Source organism: Hesperophylax consimilis, chromosome 23 (genome assembly GCF_061612785.1).
Source record: "Hesperophylax consimilis isolate HC1 chromosome 23, BYU_Hcon_1.0, whole genome shotgun sequence".
Taxonomy (NCBI): domain Eukaryota; kingdom Metazoa; phylum Arthropoda; class Insecta; order Trichoptera; family Limnephilidae; genus Hesperophylax; species Hesperophylax consimilis.
Window position 1 is genome coordinate 16,772,686 of NC_142858.1, and position 25,973 is coordinate 16,798,658.

Below are 25,973 nucleotides of genomic sequence, written 5' to 3' on the forward strand. Positions count from 1 at the left end.
ATCTAAGATAAGTGTTTCGGGAAACCGAAAACGCTCAGTGTAATGATTCCATCATATGGAGTCTGACCGCAAACTAGACTGTATTTCTCTTGAATCTCATACAATTATTTAAAAAATTACCACATTAGTATGGACAATTGGTGAAAAATTAAAATCATGAAGTGCTCAAATTATATTTCAGTGTTAGTTGTTGTAATTGCATCAGTATTTGTTTCTTTATCCAATGGATATTGTGTTATGTACGGACAATGCCATCGTGACGATGACAGGGACCACTACTTAAATTGTGCCGTAAATGAATCAGCATGCCCCACGTCTGGAGAAAAATGGACTCCCGAGATTAAAGGCCTCCTTGTTCGAAGATGTCCTTATATTTTAGCAAGCGGTGAGTTTTTATGTTCATTTTTAGCTGTGCAATATTTTTATCACTGTACATTGACAGTACATTAATTCTTACTTCTAGATAGTTTTGCGATCAAGAAATTATTTTTGATTTATTTTTTAAGTGTTTTTAAATGTTTCAACAACGGTCTATAAAGAAGATGGAAAGATTTTTGGGAAGTTCAGCGGCTATTTTCAGACAAGTAGTAGTTAAAGGAAACTCACTATATTGGGTGTCCCGGGGAAAAAGCGTGGTAACTTTGGGAGATGATTCTACGTGATGGTAGAAGTAAAAAGTTTTTTTTCCCATACTAAAATATTTTTCCATGGAAGAATATTAATTTGCGTAGTATTAAGAATGTCAATTAAGTAATATATTTTAAATTCTAAGAATACTAGTGTCGCATTTCGCCTAGTTTAAGTGCCCTACGATTGTTTTAAAATACCTATGTAAAATGTATAGACACATGGTACCTTTAGTAAATTTATAATATTCGTTAAGTTGAGTGTAGTTTTTACTCAACAAAATGCATTTTTAAAGTTTTGGTGACAAAACCAGATGGTAATCTCACAATTTCGACGCATTAGTGTATATAAGTTGGCTAATGTAGACAATGTACATAAGTAGTATAAGAATGAAAATGTATTTGAACCTGGTTCGTGAATGAAAAAAATCACGTATCATATTATCACAGCATAATATTATTAATTAATTATCTTCAGTCGCTCACGACATTAAATATCTTAATAATTAATAATATTTTTCTCTATATCAACATTCTCATAAAAGATACATAGGTGTATATATCGAACAAAAAATACTAAAATAATTTCGCAACAAGCTTACTAAATCATTAATCACAAGGAGACTGCCAAGAAATCATTACAGAAAAACTGTTTTTAACGTTTTTGTTTGTTGATTTTGCCTATCTTGTTGACAATCTAACATTATATGTATTATCGGTATTATAAAATCCATTTTAAAAATCTAGACAAATAAGTGTACAAATAGTGTGGGATGATGAAACACTTCGTATAGGAACATCAATTTATGAAAAAAATATTAATCAAATAAATTAAAAATAAAACTTTGTTTACATTACTTTTTAGCAGTAAAAATGATTAAATATCGTAAATATTATCAACATGTTTGAAACCTGTTGATTTTTTTTTATTAAATAATGGTGATAAAAGATGTTATAATTGTATTTTTAAATGATGTCATGATTTTTATATTTATTTTAATTAGCTCCACACAGAATGTTCGAAAAAAATTCATCAGGGCCTATGTCGTTTCTGGGGATGCTGTGTGGGGTTTTTTTTAAATGAGAGGAAGGATAGGAAGTTCTGGGAAGGAAAGGCGTATGAGGGGTGGGTAGGAATCTGGGGTTAATGTGTCCAGGACTGACTGACGTGTGAATCCGTCGCAGTAGGTGAGAGACGCACCCGCTGCTAAAACCTAGACAAACCTCACCCCATAAACCCGGGCAACCCTGTCAAGTCTCCAAATCGTAGCGAACTACTTGAAGGGACCTATTGCCGAGTTATTGGTTATTTAATAAATGGTTCTTCGTATCCGCCTCCCAAATTGAATTACTATTATTTGAGTTTAAAAGCAAATAGTTGTAGATACAGCTGTGAATATCAGCTTAATACAACAGTGGACTATAAATGTGCGTATGTTTAGTACATAAATCTTCTGAATAGCTTTTATTTTCATAAAATATTTACTTTATTGACAAAAGAAAGGTTTCCGAATTTTATAATTTTTTTAAATTATAGGAAAAAAAAGTATACAATATCTAATTGTATGTTTGCTCCACTAGATTAATTAAATGCTTATCAGGTATCAGTATTTAGCAGATAATTTGTATTTAGAATTGCAACTAGTATTTTTTTTCAAACGAAACCTGAATAACATGTTCACCACATAATTTAAAAAAAAATTGATAGTAATAATCAAAAGTGTATGAATCATAGATGGTATTTTAGATCAATATTAGACTACTGATTTTATGACTCATTAAATTAGCTTGGCCCCTACCATAAAATAAAATAATTAATTACTCTGAGAATCACAACTATGACTTATCATTAATTTTATCACATTATAATATGTTTCCCATGGTTCCGCTTGTGAACAATTGAATGCGTTTTCGTGTGCATGGGTTCTCCATGTTCCAAGCCATGAGTCATTCCATGTGGTGGTTTTTTTAGATCTAGATATTTATTTAAATTATACGCCCATTCGAGCTTTTACAAACATGTGATATATACAATTTGTTAAAGAAAAAAGAGGTATCACATTTCAGAGGTATGTTATTATATCCTTCTTGTGACTTAATTCCGTGAAGTTGAACATAACTACTATATCTGAGAAAGTTTTGCGAACTGCATGCAATTTAGGTACAATCGAGTATCTAAAGACTCAGTAGTGACATTGTTGTTGCTATTAAAAAAAAAATATTTAGTATTTTAAGTTGGTATAGTAGGTTAATTAAATATGGGCTGTCTATAATACAATGAACTATTTTTAAAATAAAAGTCAAGTCGGAAATAAGTCTTCTATCTGAGAGTTTTAATAATTTTAATTATTTCATCAACTGGTTTTAATTTATGGTTTCTATAGGAATACCGTGTGGTATATTTGTGGTTTTTTTTAACCCAATTAAGCCGAAGTTAGGCAGAAACACTTGGCAGCTATAACAAGAACCCAATAAAACATTTTAATTTGATGACCTCCGTGGCCAAGCACTGACACCCAGAGGTCGGTGTTTCGAAAACCCATAACTTACATTTCTTTTTCAAGTGTTGTTTCATGTGCCTAGAAGTACTTCGGTTCGAATTGCTTCAGCCGTGTTCAATAACTGAATATGAACATTCAGGATTCCTTTTCAGATTCCTTCCCCTCCCAACTTACTTCAGAATCACGACAAAATGGGGATGCTATGGTCCAACTGGCAGTTAAGATAAATATAGATGCATTTTTAAGTGACATGATTTTTTAAATGTAGTTGATGACGTGGCTTATACCTGCTGCTCTGCGGATCAAATCCTCACCATGGAGGACAGCATCAGGATGGCGGAGGGGGTCATCGCGAGGTGTCCCACCTGCCTCAAGAACTTCCTCGCACACATCTGCGAGTTCACTTGCTCGGCCAACCAGTCAGACTTCGCTACTACCGAAATCGTTGCAGCCGGAGAAGATGATAAAGGAGGTAATGGGTTTTTTAAATGTAGTTGATGACGTGGCTTTGACCTGCTGCTCTAATGTTTCTCTAATGTAAGTGCAGTGGCAGTCAGCCTTGTAACCGCCAACATCCCACTACGACCCTTACTTGTATGTTTTATGTAGAAAAAAAAAACCAAAAATGTCACCGGCGACCAAAAAGTTATTAACATTTTTTTTACTTCAAATGAAGTCAAGTTAACAACCTGTGTAAAAATAAAGTGACATAAACCAAGTTATTTGTATTTTTAATAAAATAAATAATGCTATTATAAAGTGATTAGAAGAACTTGTAATGTGAAATTTTAATATTATATGTAAATTTTATATCCTATATCAATTTTATCTGCTCTTATATGGCAGACAGTATTGCACTCACCGCTCTGTTCAGATGAATTAAGCAAACATTATTATCATTTATATGAAAATGTTATACTTTGCATACATCACTTTTAATAAATAATAATCATACTGTTTTCTTTATCCTGACGAAGAAGCCATTGGCTTTGACACATGTAGATTATTATGCATTAAAAGTGATACATTCAAAGTGTGTAATTTCATGTAATTAACATGACGCCACAAAGTAATTTTTCAACTATTGAAGAAAGTATAATTTATTTATACTGGGTTTTTACAAATGATCTCACTTACATGAGAACAATACAGTTATAAAAACTTAGTTAATTAACAAAATAGGTACAATAATTACAAAAATGTATTCACACATAGGATACATTATTTTTCAAACATCTAAATAGAGATTAAAATATAAAATAAATACAAATACAACGTTAAAAAATCATGTAAAAGCTCACTCATCACAAATAGTCAAAAGTAAGAGACAAAAGAGACACAATGGACACAAATAGAGACGCAATATAATCAGTGCAACATATGTTTTGGCTATAGTAGAAATTTTTTTTCTGAATCCGTATAAATATTAATTATTATTATTATTTAATGAATTTACTTTTGATATGATATGACCTAACACATTATAATTTTAAAATAGGCCATAATATTAATGTGCTCACTGCTGCGCAATTGTTGTGATAAGAACGTTTTTTCTGGACGATTCAAGATATACCTAACAATGTATCTATCAACTGTGCTACATGCTTTCAATATAGGTTATTATAATATTACAATCTTATCCATCATTGTTTAAAATTCTTATGAATTAAAATATGAAAATTCACAATGTACAGAAATAAAACGATAAAAATTCTTAGTTTATCGTAGCCAATTATTGAAAACTTTGATGTTCCCCAAGGATCGGTTTAGGGTCCTTTTTTTATTATTTACATAATGTAAAAGCAGTTTTTTTAAGTATTATTTTATCTTATCGACGCTGAAAAGGATTAATGACTTAAGCGCCATAGCAGCCTGTTGCTATTTATTCTGATATAAAGTGACGGTATTTCATGAATTTTACCCTGGTATAAAATTAATGTGTTTCATGATTAATTTCAAAATTTATTCAACATGCTTTCATTTCAGATTACATATCCGTACTTAATATAAGTATGTCGTATCAGTACATGGAGAAGACGTACAATTCTTGCGCAGGAGTGGTGATGCCGCAGTCTGGTAATCTAGCCATGGACGTTTTGTGCGGAACCCACGGGTCGGCTGACTGCACCCCCGAACGGTAAATTCTTATTTTTACTTTCCAAAATCCAATCCCAAAAATCTGAGGTATACCTCAGAACTTCATTATATTACCTATTTATAAACTTACAAATATAAAGGTATACAAAGATGGCTCAAAGCCAACATGTCATTTTTGAGTTTTTATATGCTGTGCCCACAAAAAAAAACATTCCAGAGGTGAGATATACATTCATTTGAAAGAAAAATCTTGCTATGTTATGGTTGTCGATAGTGCTTTATCCGGCATGTAGGCAATTTTACACGATAATATGTTTTTGTATCTACCGTAAGACGTTCTTTGAAATTATATTAATTATTCTCCATATTTGTTGCAGATGGTTCCAATACATGGGTGATATTAAGGCCAATGCGTTTGTCCCATTCCAGATTAATTTCATTATTGATGAATCGCCAACTGCTCTAAACCCCACTGTCAACAATTGTAATGAAACTTACGAGGTAAATACGAAGTATTTTTTAACAAATTATCATTATTTCTTAGCTTCGTTCAGGATTTTTTTTTTCTCTCAACTTCAATATAACTGCCACAACCCCCAAATATTCGAAATAGAAAACACACTGTATTAAAAAAAGTATTTTCATGTTCTTTCGTATCAGCTACAATGTAATAGCTGGAATCAGATTTTTAAACAAGGTCAAATTATTAGTGGTTATATTATCTCAGTTGTAAAATTAGTCTGAAAATGATAGCGAGTATCAGCAAAAAAACATTTATATATTGCGATAGTGCGATGCCAGCTAATAATAATTAATGGCGGTCATCGCACTTCAGCAATTAGAGAAATCACACAGAAATCCGTTGAAAATTAATCAATCCTGTTGGTACAATACATGCTTATTATGCACAGTTACTTAACCACTAACTTTCTCATTCAATAGGAATAAATTAGGCTAAACATTTGTAAAAATGCAGGCAGCGGTGAAGATTGCAGCAGGAGAAATTTTTTCAAGAATCTAGGGTTTCCCCTTTGAAGATCTTCTTACTGACGCAAAACAACATCGACGATAACATTAATTTATCCTAAGATCTTATATTAAAGATAAAGGTTTTATTGGTATTTACGGTATGTGTCATCGTTCCCGAGCTTGACTGCAGATCGCCAACGAACAAACAATAATAACAAAGCTCACAACGACTATGTTTTCTTAATTTATACGACGTGAATTGTTGTTTGTAGTTAGCGATCTGCAGTCTTGCTCGGATACGAATACCAGATCGTGCTAGATACGCAGGCCGGCGATAAGAGAATGATTATGTGGTTTGACCGGTTTCAATAACAATTAACAATGTTTTATATTTTTGTAAAAATAATTATTCATATTTTTTCAGGGCCTGTTTGCCTGCAGTTGTGTCGATTGTGAAGCAAGTTGTCCGACGAACATGCAGCCGCCTTTGATAGCCGACGACTGTATGATAGCCGGAGTCAACTGCACCAGTTTCACGGTCGCTCTGACAATGTTCCTTGTCCTCAGCGCTGCCGTTGTTGGCTTTTCAATTGGTAAACACACCAATAATACAAATGGAAAACTTTTAACTAATCGAATTTTCTGGGTGGATTTACTTTGGACATGCTCGTCGCCAAACTGAGAATTCAAACCAGGAGAAACTAATTGTCACTGGTAAAGTATATAGCAGGAAAAACAGAGGTAGATCACCTGCAATGAGGAGCCTTGTCCATCAGGGAAAATGGGGTGGGGATCACGATCCTAAGCAATGATAAAACAACTAAAGAAAAACAATCGTGTCGGCGTTTTTGTTCCATTTTGATATCCATAACTTGCATTTTAGCGGCCGTCTTGTGTCCGGGATTCTAAGGGACACATCAATTTAACTATAATATTGTGTTAAATTATTATCCATTTTCCTTTTCATACCAATTCCTAGCAAATTGGCTCCGGACTGTGGAACTCTACTTATATAGTAGTCACAAAAAAAAATCGTCCGGAAATTCTAACAAAAAATATTTCCTTCTCACACTTTTTTTTATAAAAATGAAAAAGACAGAAGATACTAGAATGATCACATTCTATCTATGGTGGAATGCGCAACAAACCACGACACAAACTCAAACGTCTTTCATTACGATAGACGATTGCAAAAGAAATATCCATTAAGTTTCCACATCCATATTTAAATACATTAAATCTGTAAACATACCAATGATTTTAGGATAACCCAAAATTCTATCTATGGTGGAATGCGCAACAAACCACGACACAAACTCAAACGTCTTTCATTACGATAGACGATTGCAAAAGAAATATCCATTAAGTTTCCACGTCCATATTTAAATACATTAAATCTGTAAACATACCAATAATTTTAGGATAACCCAAAATTATTCGTATCATGATTTAATTCACAGGTCTCTTTTTCATCGGAAGAAGGAGAAACAGAGGTATGACACGAGAAAACGACGCAGAATCTTCTTCTGAACGGAGATGCGTTTACAATGGAATCAATCGCTTCTTGGAGAAAATATTTTTCAACTTGGGTGTTGGTACGTAACAACCTACTTTACCTAGAAACATAATAAAATGTGCAAGGTTAGAATACATACTTACCATGAAATCTTTTCACGTTGTAATTTTAGTATGTTCCGCTCGGCCCATCCTGTTCTTGATGGTCGTATCTTGGATCATTTTTGGCCTATGTTTCGGTATAAGCTACCTTGAAGTCACCACGGATCCTGTGGAGCTTTGGTCTTCACCGAAATCTGAAGTGAGGCAGCAAAAGGACTACTATGACTCGAGGTAAAATTATCAAGATTTCATTAAAACGCTGAACTTTCTTAGATCTGTTCAATTTGACGGCCGGCATAGTCCAGTGGTAACGCATTGGACTGCCATTCCGAAGGTCGCGGGTTCGAACCCGGCGTGCGCCAATAAATTTTATTTGATTAATTTGTGTTATTTCACAATTAATTAATTAAAATAATATATAGTATATTTGCGGCACGTTCCAGAGTGGAAGATACTACCAGTATCGCCCTGGTGTAAGACCACCATTCAGAATTGAAACGTTGCTCCAAATGGCTTTAGCCGTGTTTAGTGACTAGATCTGAATAGCCAGGTACTTCCCCACCTTCCTCTTTCCCTTCCCCACTTACCTTCAGCCTCACAACATCCCCCAATTGGGGATGCCATAGTCTCACTGGCTCCAGACGGGAGCAGTTGGGACTCTTGTGAGGTATTCACTATAAAAAAAAAAAAAATTGTGAATAAAAAAAAATTGAACTTGAAAAAAGGAGAGTTTGTTACCATTCTTGACATGAACATAAAAACGAAATTATGGTGCCTACGTAACATATTTGTCCAAATGTAATATGTGAAAAAAGGCAAAATACACGGTAAATTTCATTTAAAGTGAATTTAACGTTAGTTCAAAAACAATATATTTTAATCCACGATTACTCACCTGGATCCTCATGAATCGCAGAAGATGTAATCGAGTTATAACATGACATGCCATGAAATATCAACCTTTTCCGGTAAACAATGGTATGTGCATTTAGATATTATTACAATCCATTTGATGAAACAAGTTAGAAATGCATCAAAATCTGTGTCATATCTTTTCTACTTGAAGAGTTTGCCTCAATGCGGGATCTGCTCCACTAATAATAATAATAATACTTGGCTAATTTATGTAGCGCCATTTTCGTAAAAAATCACCTCAAGGGCGCAGTACAAATATATTTATAAAATAACTCTGTCATCACTGTCAAAAGGATCTACGGAATTTACAATGTTTGCAATCACTTTATCCGTAAATTGCGATGGCACGGAACGTTGTATGTGTATACACTTACCATTCTTTACATAAAGTAGTATGTCGAATACCCTTCATCAGTAAAACAGTGCTACTGCCAGTGACCAGCGAAAGAAGACATAAAAAAAATATTTACAAAAAATCAGTTCTGCAAAAACGTTAGTTAACATGCCTAGCAGCTCAAGTGGGGGTGTCAATGCCCATTGATTCTGGGCAGTTGGGAGGATCGTGCGTTATTTACATTTTTAAAAAATAAAAAGAAACAGAATGCCTATTGTGTAAAATAGAATTTTTATTATTCGGTCATACGTATTTAATATAACATACAAAATATGAAATATAATTTTAATTTTACAGATTTGGTCCATTTTACCGAACTGCCCAGATATTCCTGCAAGCCAAGGGATTGCCTCAAGTAGGTTTAATATTACACTATTACATTTAATTTAAAGGACTGAGGTTATTCATCAACACTAATTTTGGAATAACTTTATTTTTCAGGTCGAGTATGTGACAGAGACAAATGAAACTGTAATTTATGGGCCAGCGTTCACAAAAAAACTGCTGCTTGAAGTTATTGACTTAGAAAACCAAATTTTACAGGTAAAAAATCGTACAGATATTTTACTCCCTTTACAATTGGGGTGCGTTGGGAGGTTTGGTGTCGCAAAACTGCGTCTCCACTCTATTATTGGGTGTCACTGGAATAAGCCCTACGCAACACACCCGAAGGACCAGTCCCAGAACTATAATATGGGACAATTAACTTATAATGCATCCGCTGAACTTGATAGACAGTATTCCTCAATGTTAAAACCTGGGCTTCTGGAACATAAGAAAAGCCCAGATTGGATTATAGGATAAAAAGGAACTCACCCGTTGCAGTTGTGACCAGTCTGCCAGATTCTGGGGGCACTCGAAATAAAACTATTAAATTATATTCACAATAATTTATTGGTTGTATTTAACGGTTGTGGTTATGTTATACGTCAATCCTCCCAGTCTGAGGTACTATTTTATACTGAGCTCTGCAGAGCTCCAAATGAGCATAGTGTCACTTTATTGACATCTTGCAACAACAACTGGTCATGGTGACATTTTGGAATGGGACATTGAGTAGGTACTGCAATTGCAGAATTTCAGAATTTCCTATCCACCAAGTCTTTGCGAATTGGTAGGTATGCCTACCAATCCCATATATATTGCGTGAACAAGGCTGAAGAAAGCAGGAATGGGAAGAGGATATTCAGATCCGGTCACGTGAACACCGATAAAGATATTTCAAACACAGTTTTGATTTTGAATAGCGTATTTCATGAAGGCGATGCTTAGAGTATCAAACACTAAATAATAATATTTTAATCAAATGATAATAAATTATTTTGTTTTAACCAATATTTATTAATGGTGTTAAAAATTTGCTTTTGTTTTTCCACTGTTTATCAACAGTGTTAATAAATTACGTTGTTTTAAATACTACTTATTAACAGTGTTAATAAATTACTTTATTTTAACCACTATTTAATAATAGCGTTAATAAATTACTTTGTTTTAGGCACAATTTATTGAACGTTGTTAAAAAAGGTAATTTACTATAATTTTTTAATGAAAATGGGGCCACTAAGAAATTTTACAATTATTGAGGAAGTAATTATACTTTACTTTCTGCTTTATGATTCTAAGTAAAAAAAAAATATGTGCCTAATTTAACAACGACAGGACGGAAACGTTAAATAAATTTAAGGTTATAAAAATGTATATTGATATAAGTGAGCAAGTAAGTATATTGATACATTTAATCTAGTCACTAAGCTTTTTTAAATAATAATTTTAAATCTTGTTCTTAGATCGGGGTAGCCGAAAAAGCCGGTTTGGAAAGCATTTGCTTTGCCCCGCTGAGATCTGCCTTCACTGGACCGAACAACGTTTCGCAATGTACGGTGATGTCCTTTTTCGGATATTTCCAGGACGATTTCGAAGTATTTAACAATACTGACCATTTGAAGAAAATACAGGACTGCATTGGGTTAGTTCTTAAATTTATATATTTTTTTTCTCTTTTAAATGTAATTCATAAGCTATACTATAGATATAAATGTTTTACAGGAAAAATAATGTTCAGAGAGATTTTACTGAGCCTCTAATTTACGCGCTATTTATTCAAGATAGCGTTGAAAGCAGATTTTTCAGCTGTTCAATCATTTTTTGTTTCCGAAATAATCATAATATGTCGGACCATCGTACGCATTTCTTATTTATATCCAGCTGTCAAAATGTTTGTAAAAATATAAACAAGAAAGGTCAGAGGCGGATTTGCAGTCTTGGCCGCCCTAGGCCCCAGACCATGTAGCCGCCCCTTTCTCAGTACCCATCATATTGACCAAGAGTATCCAAACTTTTCAGTAAGTTCCTTGGGTCAAAACCGTTTTAATTTTCCTGCCATTATCATTCATGGTTCATGGGATGAGATTTGCCCAGGTCTTGGCGGCGGATACGTCTGCCCACCTGCTGCGTGGCGGGCCAGATCGAGAGAGACTGGGTGAGGGAGGCCTTTTGACCTTTCCAACCGGACTATCTTGACCCATCGCCTTGCACCGCAGTTGGAGGGATGTATTCATACGTATGTCACTCCTGGACACACTAATCCCCAGATTCATATCCACCCACCCCTCATACATTATCATTCATGGTTCATGGGTGAGATTTGTCCACGTCTTGGCGGCGGATACGTCTGCCCACCTGCTGCGTGGCGGGCCGGATCGAGAGAGACTGGGTGAGGGAGGCCTTTTGACCTTTCCAGCCGGACTATCTTGACCCATCGCCTTGCACCGCAGTTGGAGGGATGTATTCATACGTTTGTCACTCCTGGACACACTAATCCCCAGATTCATATCCACCCACCCCTCATACATTATCATTCATGGTTCATGGGTGAGATTTGTCCACGTCTTGGCGGCGGATACGTCTGCCCACCTGCTGCGTGGCGGGCCGGATCGAGAGAGACTGGGTGAGGGAGGCCTTTTGACCTTTCCAACCGGACTATCTTGACCCATCGCCTTGCACCGCAGTTGGAGGGATGTATTCATACGTATGTCACTCCTGGACACACTAATCCCCAGATTCATATCCACCCACCCCTCATACATTATCATTCATGGTTCATGGGTGAGATTTGTCCACGTCTTGGCGGCGGATACGTCTGCCCACCTGCTGCGTGGCGGGCCGGATCGAGAGAGACTGGGTGAGGGAGGCCTTTTGACCTTTCCAGCCGGACTACCTTGACCCATCGCCTTGCACCGCAGTTGGAGGGATGTATTCATACGTATGTCACTCCTGGACACACTAATCCCCAGATTCCTACCCACCCCTCATACATTTTCCTTTTCAGAACTCCCTATCCTTCCCTTCATTAAAAATACCCTCCACACAGCATCACCTAAGATGACATAGGTCGTGAGGGAAAATATTTTCCTCAAAGCCTCCTGTGTGGAATTAATGTAAAAAAATACGCTTGCTAAATTCGCTAGTTCAATTACTGTATAATTGTCGATTGTCGCAGGCCGGATTGATGACATTGGCGGGCCGTTGTTTGGAGACCCCTGATATAGACTATAGACTACATAATGAATTTACTTTATTTACCACTTTTAAATCGATTCAAAAATTTAGTTAACTATAATAGCTGCTAGATTGTAATACTTTCTAAGGTTTCAAGGATTTGAATATAAAACAGTTTTAGGTTTAATTTATTTAACTAGTTTCAGGTTTATTCTCATACAATAATATATAAGTGTTTCGCAGTTACAATTAGGGTTGCCAGATACGGGCTGGATAAAAAGTCACTAGCGCAACTGAATCACGGTAGGGATTGGAAATACGCGAGCGGGCGAGCGACGGAGCATGATAGGTGTGGCGAGGTCGGCTGCGGGGCGTGGGGGCGCGCTGTGTGCTGTGTGTGAACACGCTCTTGCATATCGCTATTTCGTACGATATTTAGGTACTTAGGAAGTAATTTCTTGTTATCATCTGTGACTTTTTTGTCACGATTGGCCGCCCCTAATATCTGGCCGCCCTAGGCCCGGGCCTACATAGGCCTAAGGGCAAATCCGCCTCTGAGAAAGGTCTTAAATAATGATAAATAAATGGTCAATACGCGCTTTTAAAATTACGTAACCGTAACGTAACGGCGCCGGGCGCGCCAACTACACAAAACTCTTTATTACATACTAAATAAAGAGTGTTAGAAAGAGCTGTTGAAAATTATATAAACCATATACCTATTTCTGGCGTCTGCTTCTCCCAAAGGAGAAATGCAATCTTCCTCGCACGTATTATAGAAGTGAAATGCCACATGCCGTTGCCGTAGGAATTTTAAAAGCGCCGTCTAGCGCAACTTTATTATCATGCAAATTTCTATACTCTACATTTTAGACTTCTACGTCATGAAACCTAAACATACGAGTACAATATTTAAGGTTTCCTCAACTGATTGATGTCATTATTTCAGCAATGCCTACGGACCGACTTGCCTGGCTCCATGGGGCGGTGGAGTAGAACCTAACCTGGCTTTTGGGGGAGGCTCGGGAGCTCTGAAGGACAGAGATACTGTAATTTTAACATTCTTGTTAAAGAATCATCTTGATGCAGATAATTTGAAGCCAGCTCGGGCGTGGGAAGAAAAGTAAGTTTTAATATACAGATAAATGTACAGTTGTTACAATAGCCGAATATCCGAAGATTTATAAATTATGTATTTAATACAATTTCAAGACAAATCCATAAGACGGGATCTTTGCTACTGGGCGATTAACGATGTATTTTGTCATGCATCGTACGAACAACACATATTAGACCAATTAACATTTTTAATTCCCTTCTAGATTCGTCGCATTCATGAAGGACTACGATGCAAATAGGAAGCCAAGTTATATCGACATAGCCTTTTCCTCGGAGCGATCCATTCAAGACGAGATCGTAAGGGTATCGCAAGGAGAAATAGGCACCGCGGTCATCAGCTACGTGGTCATGTTCGCCTACATAGCCATATCCCTCGGAAATATAAGATCTTGGAAAACTTTCTTGGTAATACTAATCATTTATTACTTTGTATTATTTTCGACAAGTACTTTTATCAATGCTCATTCACGCAGGTGTCAGGTGTGCTAAATTTGAGTGGGTACCTACTCTATACGCCATTATTATATTATTGATACTGATTTGTTTTTTAAATCGTAATGTTATCTCCTGAAGCGATCTTTTGATTTTATGATAATTTGTTGTGTTTTTCAGCTTGATAGTAAAATAACTCTGGGAATGGTTGGAATACTTATCGTGCTGTCATCTGTTGGATGTTCTCTTGGATTCTTCGGATACCTTGGAGTACCAACTACGCTTCTGATTGTGGAGGTAGGAATAATCAATACAACTGTATAACGTACAACTTGACACAATTTAAGATTCCGTAGTTCCGGTTCAAAAAGAGGAAGAAGAAGGTTTGAGGTTTGAAGGTTTGAAACATTCGAAATTGTAAAAAATAAGAAAAAATATTTAATAAAACACGATTCGTTCAAGCATAGCAAAAATCTCTCGAAAAATTCCTAAGTTGCATTTAAAGATACATTGTTAAATTTTTCATATCTAAAGCGTATTAAATAACCATAAAAAGGTGTTTTTAATAAATTTTTGAAGCATACTTTACGATATTTTTTCTATCTAGGGAATTTCATATAATTTCAGTTTCGGCTCTCCATAATATGACGACAATTGACAAGTGTATAACATTATCTTCAGAAACAACTTATATTAATTTTGATATTATATTATCATGTTGATATCTTTGTGATGTTATCCATCTTCTTTCTACGTCATACTTTTTGTGCTATTCTTTCATAAAACTTTTCTTCAGTATCTAGCTGATTTTTGCAATTCTTTTGTAGCAATAATTCTTTTAAAAGTAATATTTTTTACTTTTTCTTTTACACACTTTATTTTGGAGATCAAGACCTGGGGACACATATTTCAAAAAAATAAGTGGTCTGGTCTCCCAAAAAAAAAAAATTAAAAAAACCTAGCAATTTCAACATTGTCTGTTTCCAATCCTTTAAATCCGTTTAAATTAGAACTTATGTTCAATTTTGATGAAATTTGAATAGATTATTATGGATTGGTACCAAAAATTCACAACATTTAAATTTATTTATTTTTCTTAGGTGTTACCTTTCTTGGTGCTTGCTATCGGAGTAGACAACATATTTATCCTAGTGTCCGCCTACAACGACATCTGCATTGGTCTGCAAGATGGAACCATCGAGCTTGACGACAAGAGCCGGGAGGGCAAGAAGCGGTACATTTTCGGAAACACTCTCGCTAAGGTGGGCCCTACTATGGTTCTCACAACGGCTTCACAGTGCGTCTGCTTCGCTATTGGTAAGCCGAAACCATTTTTTATTGGTACCAAACTCTAATTTATCTCCATGGCTACATAATATTATGACAATTAAATTTATTGTATGCACCTTAGTGACTTTTCAAATTTTATTTTTGTTGTTAGTAAACTCGCATTATTTCCTATGATACGTAGTGTGTGTACATGATTACTACCAAATTTGAGAGAGTGCACACAAGATTTGCATTCGTTCATTCACGAAAACCAAAGTTAAGGCGATGCCATACATAGTAATGCAAAATCATGTGTTTTTGTTTGAAAATTTGGTCGCCTAGAAATGTTTCAAATTCTTTAATTAAATACTGCTAGTAGAATACATCTTGGCCTTTGAAATAATCGAGTATTTTTTTATATAAGTCTTTTTATAAGCCCAGAAAAAAATAATGTAAAGGCCTATGAACAATGCTTTAAAGTTCAAAATCTCCTACTTACGAACCCATTTTTGGTTCTTATTTTATTTTATAATGTGGCATATTAAGTTATTTATAAAATGATCGGAAAAAATTAAATATTTATGCCTGAACATCCACAAAATAAAATGAAAGGCACTTTTTGGCCATATTTTTTTCTTTCATAAATCAAAACAGGCGGACGGTGTTAAGCGGGAATTTAAACCTTATCGCCATCTACGTAAGGGTTGTTATTGATAGCGGCTCAATTTAAAATATTGCACGACGTAGTGCATCGCCTTAAATTAAAATAGACATAAATATAGTATATAAAAATCGCTGTCTATGGCCATCAGCTGTTTAATGTCTTTAGTGCGTCAAAGCTAGTTTTTTTGAACAAAAATTGTGTAAAATAAACTAATTTAATTAAATGCATTAATTGCACATTGTATTAAATACTAATCATGTCTTTTTGGACAGGTTCGCTTTCTGGGATGCCTGCCGTGAATACATTCGCCATATACGCCTCAGTCGCCATCTTCTTGGATTTCGTCTTCCAAATCACAGCGTTTGTCGCCTTCTTATCACTCGATAGTGACCGATTCCAGGTGACATTTTTTTTTCAACTATCATTAATTGCCTAATTCCATTCTTACCTCCTAATTAATCATCTGATACACACGTGATTGATGGTCTGATTGATATTAATTGGTATAACACTCAATCGGGACTTAAAAAATCATTTTTTTACAATGTTGTTAGTATCGGATAAATACGAAGTACAATGCCGGATTAAGTACCTACCTAACTGCCGAACTTTTGTTTATCTTGTTGCTAGTTGATTTGTTTGCTTTGAACAATACTACGAATGGGTCAAAAGCATCTATTTACAATTGGCGTGCAGCGATTATTCGCGATATTGGATTTTTTTTTTTAACTTTTACGTTTTGTATGAAAAAATTGAAGAGGCTAATCTGAAATCTAATTGAAGGGTTTTTCTGTAATATTCTCGGAAACAACACATTCAGTTAAAAAAACGTGGTATTTAATTGTATCTACGACATTTCTACCAATTGATAAAATATGCCTTGTTTAAAATATATACGCATATTTATAAAGGTAATTTATTCAAACGCCGAGTTATAAAAGTAATTAAACGAAATACCCATGATATAAAAAAATCTACGTGTGTTCTGTTGTTTAACATGCTACAGGTACACGGTGAAAATGAGTATATTTTGTTAAAATTATTGGTAATATGTTTAAATCAGGATTGCAGACCCTTAATATGTTTCCTAATAAACTTTTAGTAAAATGCGAATGTATTATTACAATAAAATTCTTACGCTTTTAAATTTTAAAATGGGTATTCCAGCAATTATGTTGAACTACAATACTCTGTTAAATTATATGAATATGCTCAAACTGTCAGACAGAAGACTTTTCACTGACTTGGTATTTCTATATAACATTCTAAATGATTTAGTTCGATAGTCCGGTATTGCTAGAATTGATAAGTTTTCGGATTCTACAACGTAATACTAGAAGTCAGGATTTATTTCAGTGCAGAAATTCTGGGACTAACTACCATATGTATTCCTCTTTGCCCAGAATAGTAATGGAGGGAAAAAATTATACCAAGTCAAGTTGTTAATGAAGCAATTCAGTTATGTACAATAAATAATGTATATTTCTTAATATTCTCATGCAAAAGCCCCGAAGAAGGGCGTTAATAAATATTTTCGCATTTCGTTATTATATATTATCAAAATAAATTAATGTGCATTGAACACGTTGCGTTCCAATATATTAGGAATTTACAAAAAAAAATATTGGGAAACGATCTGAAATTCGTTTTTAACCGGATTACCAATAATTTTAAGAGAATCTTAATACATTAGCAATACTCTTTATTCTCCGTGTATCTATGTACAAATTAATAGTGTTTCATAAAATTTTACTAATCTCTGATGTCTGGAGAGTCTCTATCATTTCTTTCTACACTTTGAAAGTTTTTAGCGTAGCTTTAAATGAAATAAAAAGTTGTGAATAAATTATTGTTTCCTTTGGTTCCAGTCCGGCCGGTTAGACGTTCTGTGTTGTGTCAACCAAAAGCAATGCACTAATGCCGACCAACAAATGTACACCAAGGGGCTTCTCTATAAGCTGATTAAGAATTACTACGCCCCTGCCCTGTTGCATCGGTATGTTTTTTTTTTGTTTTTATATTTTAATTTTTAGAATCAAATAATCTGTAATAATTTAAACAAAATAAAGACGATTTTTCAAAGCTTTATTATACTTCAAAGAGTGTTTTTACCTTAGGAGAGTCGATTAATCCAAAAGGAAGATGTTTCTTTCCCATCATCATCTTAATAGGTCATGTTTTTTTAATGAATATCGGAAACTTAACTGGTCGTAAGTGCCAGAAACGAGGAATGAGTTATTATTTATGACATTGATATGATGTATGCAGTGGCGGCTCGTGACTTTTTGGTGAAAATCTTCGTACAAAAAATCGAATTTTCGAAAAACAATAAAAAATTGTTTTCAGCTACAACACCATCAATAATGCCATTTTTGTAATATTAGCACTCTAGTACATCCAAAAATCACGAGCCGCCACAGGATGTGTGTACCTACTACCCATTTCATTAATAAAAACAACTTCTTATTTAACTGTTACTTATACCCTTTTAAGTTTCGGGTATTCATATCCAATCGGTGGAAATATTTTATATGAAATTGCTACCTGACCTACGAAATCCTTATGAAAAAAAATGTTAGTAGTAATTTTTTATGGCACTTACACCCTTTTAAGTTTCCGGTATATGCCTATGCAATCGTTGGAAATATTATTTTAGTAATTGTTGCCTGACCATAAATGTTGTGAAAAAATGTTAAGTAGATATGATCATTATTATGAAATGATTATATTTGCAGGGCTGTTAAACCCGTGATAGCGGTGGCGTTCCTCTTCTGGCTGTGCCTGAGCATAAGCGTGATCCCGAGCATCGAAATCGGGCTGGACCAGGAGATAGCCATGCCATATGATTCGTTTGTGCGCAAATACTTGCTGAGTGTGGCGAGCCTGCTGCAGATGGGACCGCCGGTGTATTTCGTGGTCACGCAGGGCCTCAACTACTCGGACACCTCCCACCAGGACCTCATCTGCGGCGGGGTCTTCTGCAATAATGACTCCATGCTGACGCTACTCTACACCGCATCCAAGTACTCAGATAGGTAAATAACTGACTATCCATCACGCTGTTGGCAATCATCTGCAAGGGTAAGAAGAGAGGATGGACCGCCAAACAACTCGATCTTGGCACACATTGCTTTCTTTAATCACATATTGTGACTATTTTTTTATGTTACTCATTACCTTGTGTAGGTGCAATTGGAGCGGTCCCCTAAGGGCGCCGCCTTGCCAACGCGCCAAATAGCCAAGGAGCTGATAATACCTAATTTTTTGAACAGCGCCCTTGTAGTTTTTACTAGCGCCAGGGGAAATTTCACTCCTTTGGTTTTAGCACACATACCCCTCAGCAGAGATCTCTCAAATCAATTATTATCATATCTTGCAAACCTGTGTTTTTAATAAAATATACGAATGCAAGTCATGGCGACGTGTTGTTGAGTCCATTAACATGGATTTTTCACATTTTAATTATTTATCTTCTCCGAAACCACAGACCAAGCACCCAATCACATTTGACCTCACCTAAAATCATCTGTAAAAAATATTAGGTTGCAAAGGATATTTAGATATTACTATAAAACGTTGCAAGCATTTACTATTTGAAATATCTCCAAATAAATTCAATCCAAATTTATATATGTTCTCAAAATTGCAATTTTTTTAAATATTCTATGTAGGTACCTACTATTTTTCTTTTGAATCTTTTTTCTGCGATTGTAAAAATAATGCCACCAGTTACATTACAATATTAGAAAAATAATTGAATAAATAGATTTTTCTGTATTCAATGATATTTTATTATTTTTTACAGCACATACTTGACGCGAACACCGAATTCCTGGTTGGATGACTTCTTTGATTGGTCCAGTTCAAGTGAAGCCTGTTGCCAATATTTCAAATCCAACAATTCCTTCTGTCCACATTCAGGTAAGAATTATTTTCATAATACAACTACTGATTTTTTGGACTACCTACATGCATAAATTAATTATGTTTTTGTTTTGCAGACACTAGCGGTCTTTGCGAAACGTGCAGTATCGACATGGAGTACTACAACATCCGGCCATCGGTGGCAGACTTCAACACCTACATAACTTACTTCCTGCAAGATAATCCCGATCCTAAGTGCGCCAAAAGCGGTCATGCGAGCTATAGTCCCGTAAGTATTCAATTTAGTAAAAAATATTTCAATCATTTAATAACTTGCATGAATGAGATTGTCTTCTCCATTATTAAAATTATGTTATTTTTGCCGGGTGAAAAGCTTGTGACATCACGGTACGTGCGCGGCGAAACAATAGCACTGACATTCGAATTATGAATTCCATTGGTTTTACTTAAGTTCACTTTGAAAGCAGATAACTTCGTCATTAAACTTAATTAACGAAAAACTAACTTTACTGTAATAAATAATTATTTAAAATTTTTCTACTATCCTGGTTCAACATTAGCTATTTAAAAGGGGACGAGCCTTTTTTAAAGAATACACGAGTTCCTAACACTGTTTAAAGAAAAACTAACTTTACTGTCATAATTAATTCGTTTATATTCTACTATCCGTGTTCAACATTGGCTATTTAAAAGGGTACGAGCCTTATTTAAAGAATACACGAGTTCCTAACACACTTAAAAAAATTCATTTATTTTTTTATATCGCTAAATTCATAAATATGTAACCGTAAGTAGGTACTTTTCTAGATAAGTACGTACCAAGATTTACCGGTTTAAAAAAATAGTTATGTAAAATAATTTGGTATCATTTTGCACGTATTTTTATCTTACTTTAATTATTGTTAGTTTGGTTTGGTGGATCACTTTTTAAAAATGTGATTTTATCACAGTAATGCCATATGAAAGAGGACACAACCTTATTTAAATGCTACTTACTCACAAAAATACTATTTGTGCACTTATCATAAAAATTTTAAACACCAGTTACTTGTTTAGCAGAATTTCGTCCAATAATTCTTCTTCTTCTTGAACCTTAAAGCGCGCAGTTTGGACACATGCTTGTTATATTTATACATATTTGCCCACTCTGGGCGACTGCTATTTTATGAACCCGTCGTTTTTTGGTAGCTGTCAACAAAATCTACGCTAGCGACTTTAAAGTTAATTGTGTCAAAAGCAGGGCTGGCCCTGAGCCAAAGGGCACCAGGCGTGAGTAAAATTTGGGGGCCCTTTTCCAAGACCAGTAGACGCTATGTGGAGGCCTTTTAGGTGTCAGATATTGTCAGCGCCCTGGCAATTGCGCCCGCATATGGCCGGTCTTGGTCAAGAGGACATAAGACATGAAGACCGGATTATTTTGATTTTTTAAAAATGCTTTTATGTTCTAGCTAGCCTGTTGAGAATGCCTAAATGTTTTAGATTTGTAAGTAATGTCATGTAACTTTGTTCCAGGGCTTAAATTATGTTTTGGACGCAGATGGAAATGCAATAGTTAGAGAGTCTAATTTCATGGGCTACCACAAGACTTTGAGTGGTTCTAAGGAGTTTTATGAATCGTATCGATATACGAAAGAATTTTCAGCCCAATTGACTGAAACACTTAGAAAGAAAACAGGAAATCAGGAAGTGTCCGTCTTCCCCTACAGGTAAATAGTATTTATTTATTTTTTCCTTCAATGAAATTTTTTTAACTTATGAATGGCGTGCATATTACCAAGATAATACAACTTGTAAAAAAGGCAGTTTTTTTTAAAAAAATTGTGTTAATAATTGTGAAATAGAATCTTATCATGGTTGACCATCATTCCATTGCATAAATCAAACGTTTAGTCCAATTATTTTTAATTAAAGATAAAAAAAATTATATAATTTTTCGTTCACCTAGTGGACTTGTGAAGTGCAATCACGTTTTTCGCGATTTAAGAAGAAAATACGTTTATGGTTGGTATTTTATAACCCTAATTTTTTTTAATTTAATTTAACTCTTATGTTAAAATATCTTGCACTGCTCCTTTTTTGGTTAACGTAGTAATAAAGATATGTCCAAAAAATGTATTAAAAAAGTTTAAATATTTAATTAAATTAATCATATTATATATCTTCTTTTAAAAACATTTACTAGTACAATAAAGTAGACATGTGTGGTTAAAAAATGAATTTGTTTTTCGAATAGTAGTATAAAATATACTACCTGAAAATTTGGTCACAGGGGAATAATTTAGGACGGGTTGTTTCGGAGTATTTGAACAATTCATCAAATTTCAACGTTCATTTGCAAGTTCTGTGAAAGATTTTTTCAAGTTCTGTTTTTATTTCAGTTTTGTCAAGCAACTAGCCTATAATGATATAATAACAGAACTTGAATTGGACTTTCACAGATCCCAGAAATGAACGTTGAAATTTGATGAATTGTTCAAATACTCCGAAACAACCCGTTAAATCAACAAATGATTTATTGAAATAATGGTCTTAAACATTTCTTTCTCATTTTGATTTAACCGTTATTATATTTATGTATTTAAGTATGGACGTATCAAAAACTCGTAGGCATTTATCGTTGTGCGTTTAATTTCGACATAACTATGAAAAAACATACACGGAAAGAAATGTGTAAATCATTGGAAGATAGATAAGATTAAAAAATATAGTACCTACGTAGGCACATACTTTCCCATACTGCTTTGAAATGTGTTTACACGGGTTGTTAGGTATAGAATTATCATCATCATTATCATTATCTGCGGCGCAACCCTTGACCGGCAATACCTGCATAATCTTACTGCGTCCAGTAAGATTTAGTAAGAAACACTATTTCATCTTGCAAGCTTATTATATTAGATATCATTTCATTCTTGCTACATGTCGTACCCAGCGGAACCCGTACCAGACATAAATATATATTTTTATTGATGGCTATTCAATGAATTTTTAGTATAACTTGTGTAAACGTGTTTTAACTTTTCCTTTTTTTCAGCATTCATTACGTATTTTACGAACAATACCTGACGATGTGGGAGGACACTCTGAAGTCCCTGGGGTATTCCCTCCTGGTGATATTTGTGGTCAGTTTCATCTTCACTGGCCTGGACCTGTTCTCGGCGTTTGTTATCCTGGCCTCCGTCACCATGATCCTAGTTGACATGATGGGACTCATGTACTTCTGGAGCATCAACCTGAATGCGGTATCGCTCGTCAATCTTGTCATGGTAAAATAAATATTCACTAAAACATTTCTTATAAGTGCAAAATCTTATGAACCATAAAGGCTTAGATGCAGATTAATTCACACTTCTGTAAAAAAACGCCCTCTGAGCACCATCCGATGAGACAATTTCCTATACTATCTCTCTTTTTTTGTTTTACTCTTTCACCATGATTTCACCAAATAACTTGATCTTATGAATAATATATCAATTTCATAAAACCTAAGCATATTAAACCAGAATATCTAGTAATATAATGGTTTACTTGATGAATACCTATATTTTTGTAATTTTTTCGACAAGCATTGTTTAAACGTCATAATGTGACGAATTCTCATTTGCTTGTTTAGGCATAAGGTATAAATTATTGAATGGAAAATAATTCTCTGTTTATCTTATTAAAAAAACTTAAGTACAAAACAACATAATTCATTATGCCATCAGGTACACTCATTTGATGAATTTACAAAGATCGTAAGAAACAAATTTTGATGAAATGTTGACCCAATTCCCCACTTCATAGCAAAAATAATGTAGATAATTAGAGCTTATACAATATGTTCACCACATAGGTGGTTGATATTCAAGTGTGAGTAGATTTTTAAATTTTTGAAAAATTAAAAAAAAAACTAAATTTCAAAAGCACTACGTAAACAATATGTTTTAGTATTTTTTAAATATATGTAACGTTTATTTTATTTCAGTGTGTCGGCATAGCCGTAGAATTCTGCAGCCACATAGTGCACTCGTACGCCGTGAGTAACGTGCCCGCCGACAAGAAGGCAGCCACGGCCCTTGTGGAGATGGGCAGCAATGTCCTCAGCGGCATCACACTCACCAAGTTCGCCGGCATCGTAGTACTAGCCTTCTCCGAGTCGGAGATATTCCTCATATTTTACTTCAGGATGTTCCTGTGCATAGTCCTGATAGGTGCTGCCCATGGCCTCATCTTCCTGCCCGTCTTCTTGCACTATCTGACGCAGGTGTCCATACTCCTGAAACGCCACTGAATCACAATTATTTTTATTAATAGAAGTTAATTTATTTTTAATTATCCAAATATATTTTTTGTATCAATTTTTTGTATCTTTTTATTATTGTTGAGGGCTGTATGGTGCTGGTTGCTGGTATCCATTCATATATTGCCATGCCGCTGAAAGTTCTCTTGTAACTTATCTTATGTTAAATGCGTCGTAAATGAGAGAGGGAGAAGCAATATACAATATATGACTTTTCTTACAATTCTCCAAAATAAGTTATTTTGTAACTGCGTATATTTTTATATGTTATGCGTTTTCTGCGATACGTTTTTAATAATGTATATTTCCTTACAGTGAACTTCCTCTCAATGTGTTTTTGCCTGCATATGTATGTTATTTTATTTTAACCGATTATATTAATTCTTAGCACATATTTTTATCATTATTGTAAGTGTGTTCCATGAATGTATATTTTTATTGCGATCGTAATAAATTGAATAATTGATTTAGGTACCTAATTGTTTTAATTGTTTATAAATACTATTCACACAAATTCCATGTTACTGATTATGTTTTGCGTAATCACATAAAACATAAGTAGGTCCTATAAAATGCTATGATTATTGATTGGGGCAGCTTATTTTTTAACTTACAGGGATAGGAAAGTTGTCAGAATAAAATAGAAATATTTAGTGGCGCAGACGAAATTTTTTCTAGGTCTAAGAGCAAACCAATAAATGTTTTAGATTTCTAATTTTCGGAGAATCCCAACAATATTTAGACGAAAATCCTTTAGTATTTACTTAAACGGAAATATTTGAGTATTGTTTAACCTTTAAAACATCAGCCTGACCGGCTAGTAGCCGAGTGGACAAATGCGTCGGATTTCCACCCAGACGTTCAAACCATTGCTGGCTAAGGCCTCCATCATTGCACAACCAACTTTTTTTACCTTTACATAAAAATGAGAAATATATCTTTCTAGTTCTGTTTGTCGGGGCCTCATCCGACATTGTGGCCCTATGGAAAATTTAATGTACTATTTTCCTGTGTCCTCAATGTGTACCACTTTCATAGCATCCCCAAAGATGACACATTATACCTTAAAAGGAAGTTATTTCCTATTTGGCCTCATGTGCGGAGAAAATGTTAAAAAAAATATATATCGGTCCCTGACAGGGGGGGCTTCCATCCCTTTTTGGCCTCAGTCATTTTTTTAATTATTTTATCACTTTTTTCTAGAGGGGCAGCTTCCCCACATTTTTGACGCCCATACTGGGTCGGAATATGCATCTATCTATGTATCTGTGTGTTACATTACCTTTTCCGAACTACTCTTTTCAACAATCCAATCATTTTGTTTTACAAAGAATCCTTAAAAAACTTTGAAAATATAAAGACAGGAAGAGAATTTTATATTGTAATGATTTTGGATAGCTGGACAAACATAATTAAACATTAAAAAAAATACTTTAATTCAACTCAATTACCATAAAAGGCATCTTTTTACGTCAGAGGAGATGGAAAATACTGCATTAAAGTAACATCTTTTGTCAGTAAAGTTTCCAAATTATATAAGTTTCCACAGTTCGACGTTTTTTGTTTGAGGTATTCGTATTGAGTATGGTCAGCGATTCCAAAAGTTAACATTTCTTTATAATTGTTTGTATGTTTGTACATTTTTTCCAACTTACAACTTCAAAACCATTAGGGTGAAATCCTCGACCGAGAAAGTTAATTATTG

The 25,973-nt window shown here is 34.6% G+C and overlaps 1 protein-coding gene across 1 annotated transcript; it reads left to right on the forward strand.

Moving 5' to 3' along the window:
• Positions 1-61: 61 nt before the first annotated feature.
• LOC149412378 (NPC intracellular cholesterol transporter 1 homolog 1b-like) lies at positions 62-24,707 on the forward strand. Its single transcript, XM_089646165.1, has 22 exons — positions 62-385; positions 3,396-3,599; positions 5,114-5,264; positions 5,602-5,725; positions 6,618-6,786; positions 7,654-7,788; positions 7,882-8,041; positions 9,417-9,474; positions 9,561-9,662; positions 10,907-11,085; positions 13,567-13,740; positions 13,940-14,141; positions 14,349-14,465; positions 15,269-15,485; positions 16,374-16,501; positions 17,970-18,097; positions 18,837-19,136; positions 19,907-20,022; positions 20,103-20,254; positions 21,499-21,692; positions 23,021-23,252; positions 23,954-24,707. The coding sequence occupies exons 1-22, from the start codon at positions 157-159 to the stop codon at positions 24,257-24,259; spliced, it is 3,777 nt and encodes a 1,258-aa protein (XP_089502291.1). The 5' UTR covers positions 62-156; the 3' UTR covers positions 24,260-24,707.
• Positions 24,708-25,973: the final 1,266 nt, after the last annotated feature.

Coding starts and splice junctions, on each gene's coding strand:
- LOC149412378 (XM_089646165.1), top strand. CDS start 157: ATGAAGTGCTCAAATTATATTTCAGTGTTAGTTGTTGTAATTGCATCA. Junction 3,600..5,113: donor CGGAGAAGATGATAAAGGAG/GTAATGGGTTTT, acceptor CTTTCATTTCAG/ATTACATATCCGTACTTAAT. Junction 18,098..18,836: donor GCCCCTGCCCTGTTGCATCG/GTATGTTTTTTT, acceptor TTATATTTGCAG/GGCTGTTAAACCCGTGATAG.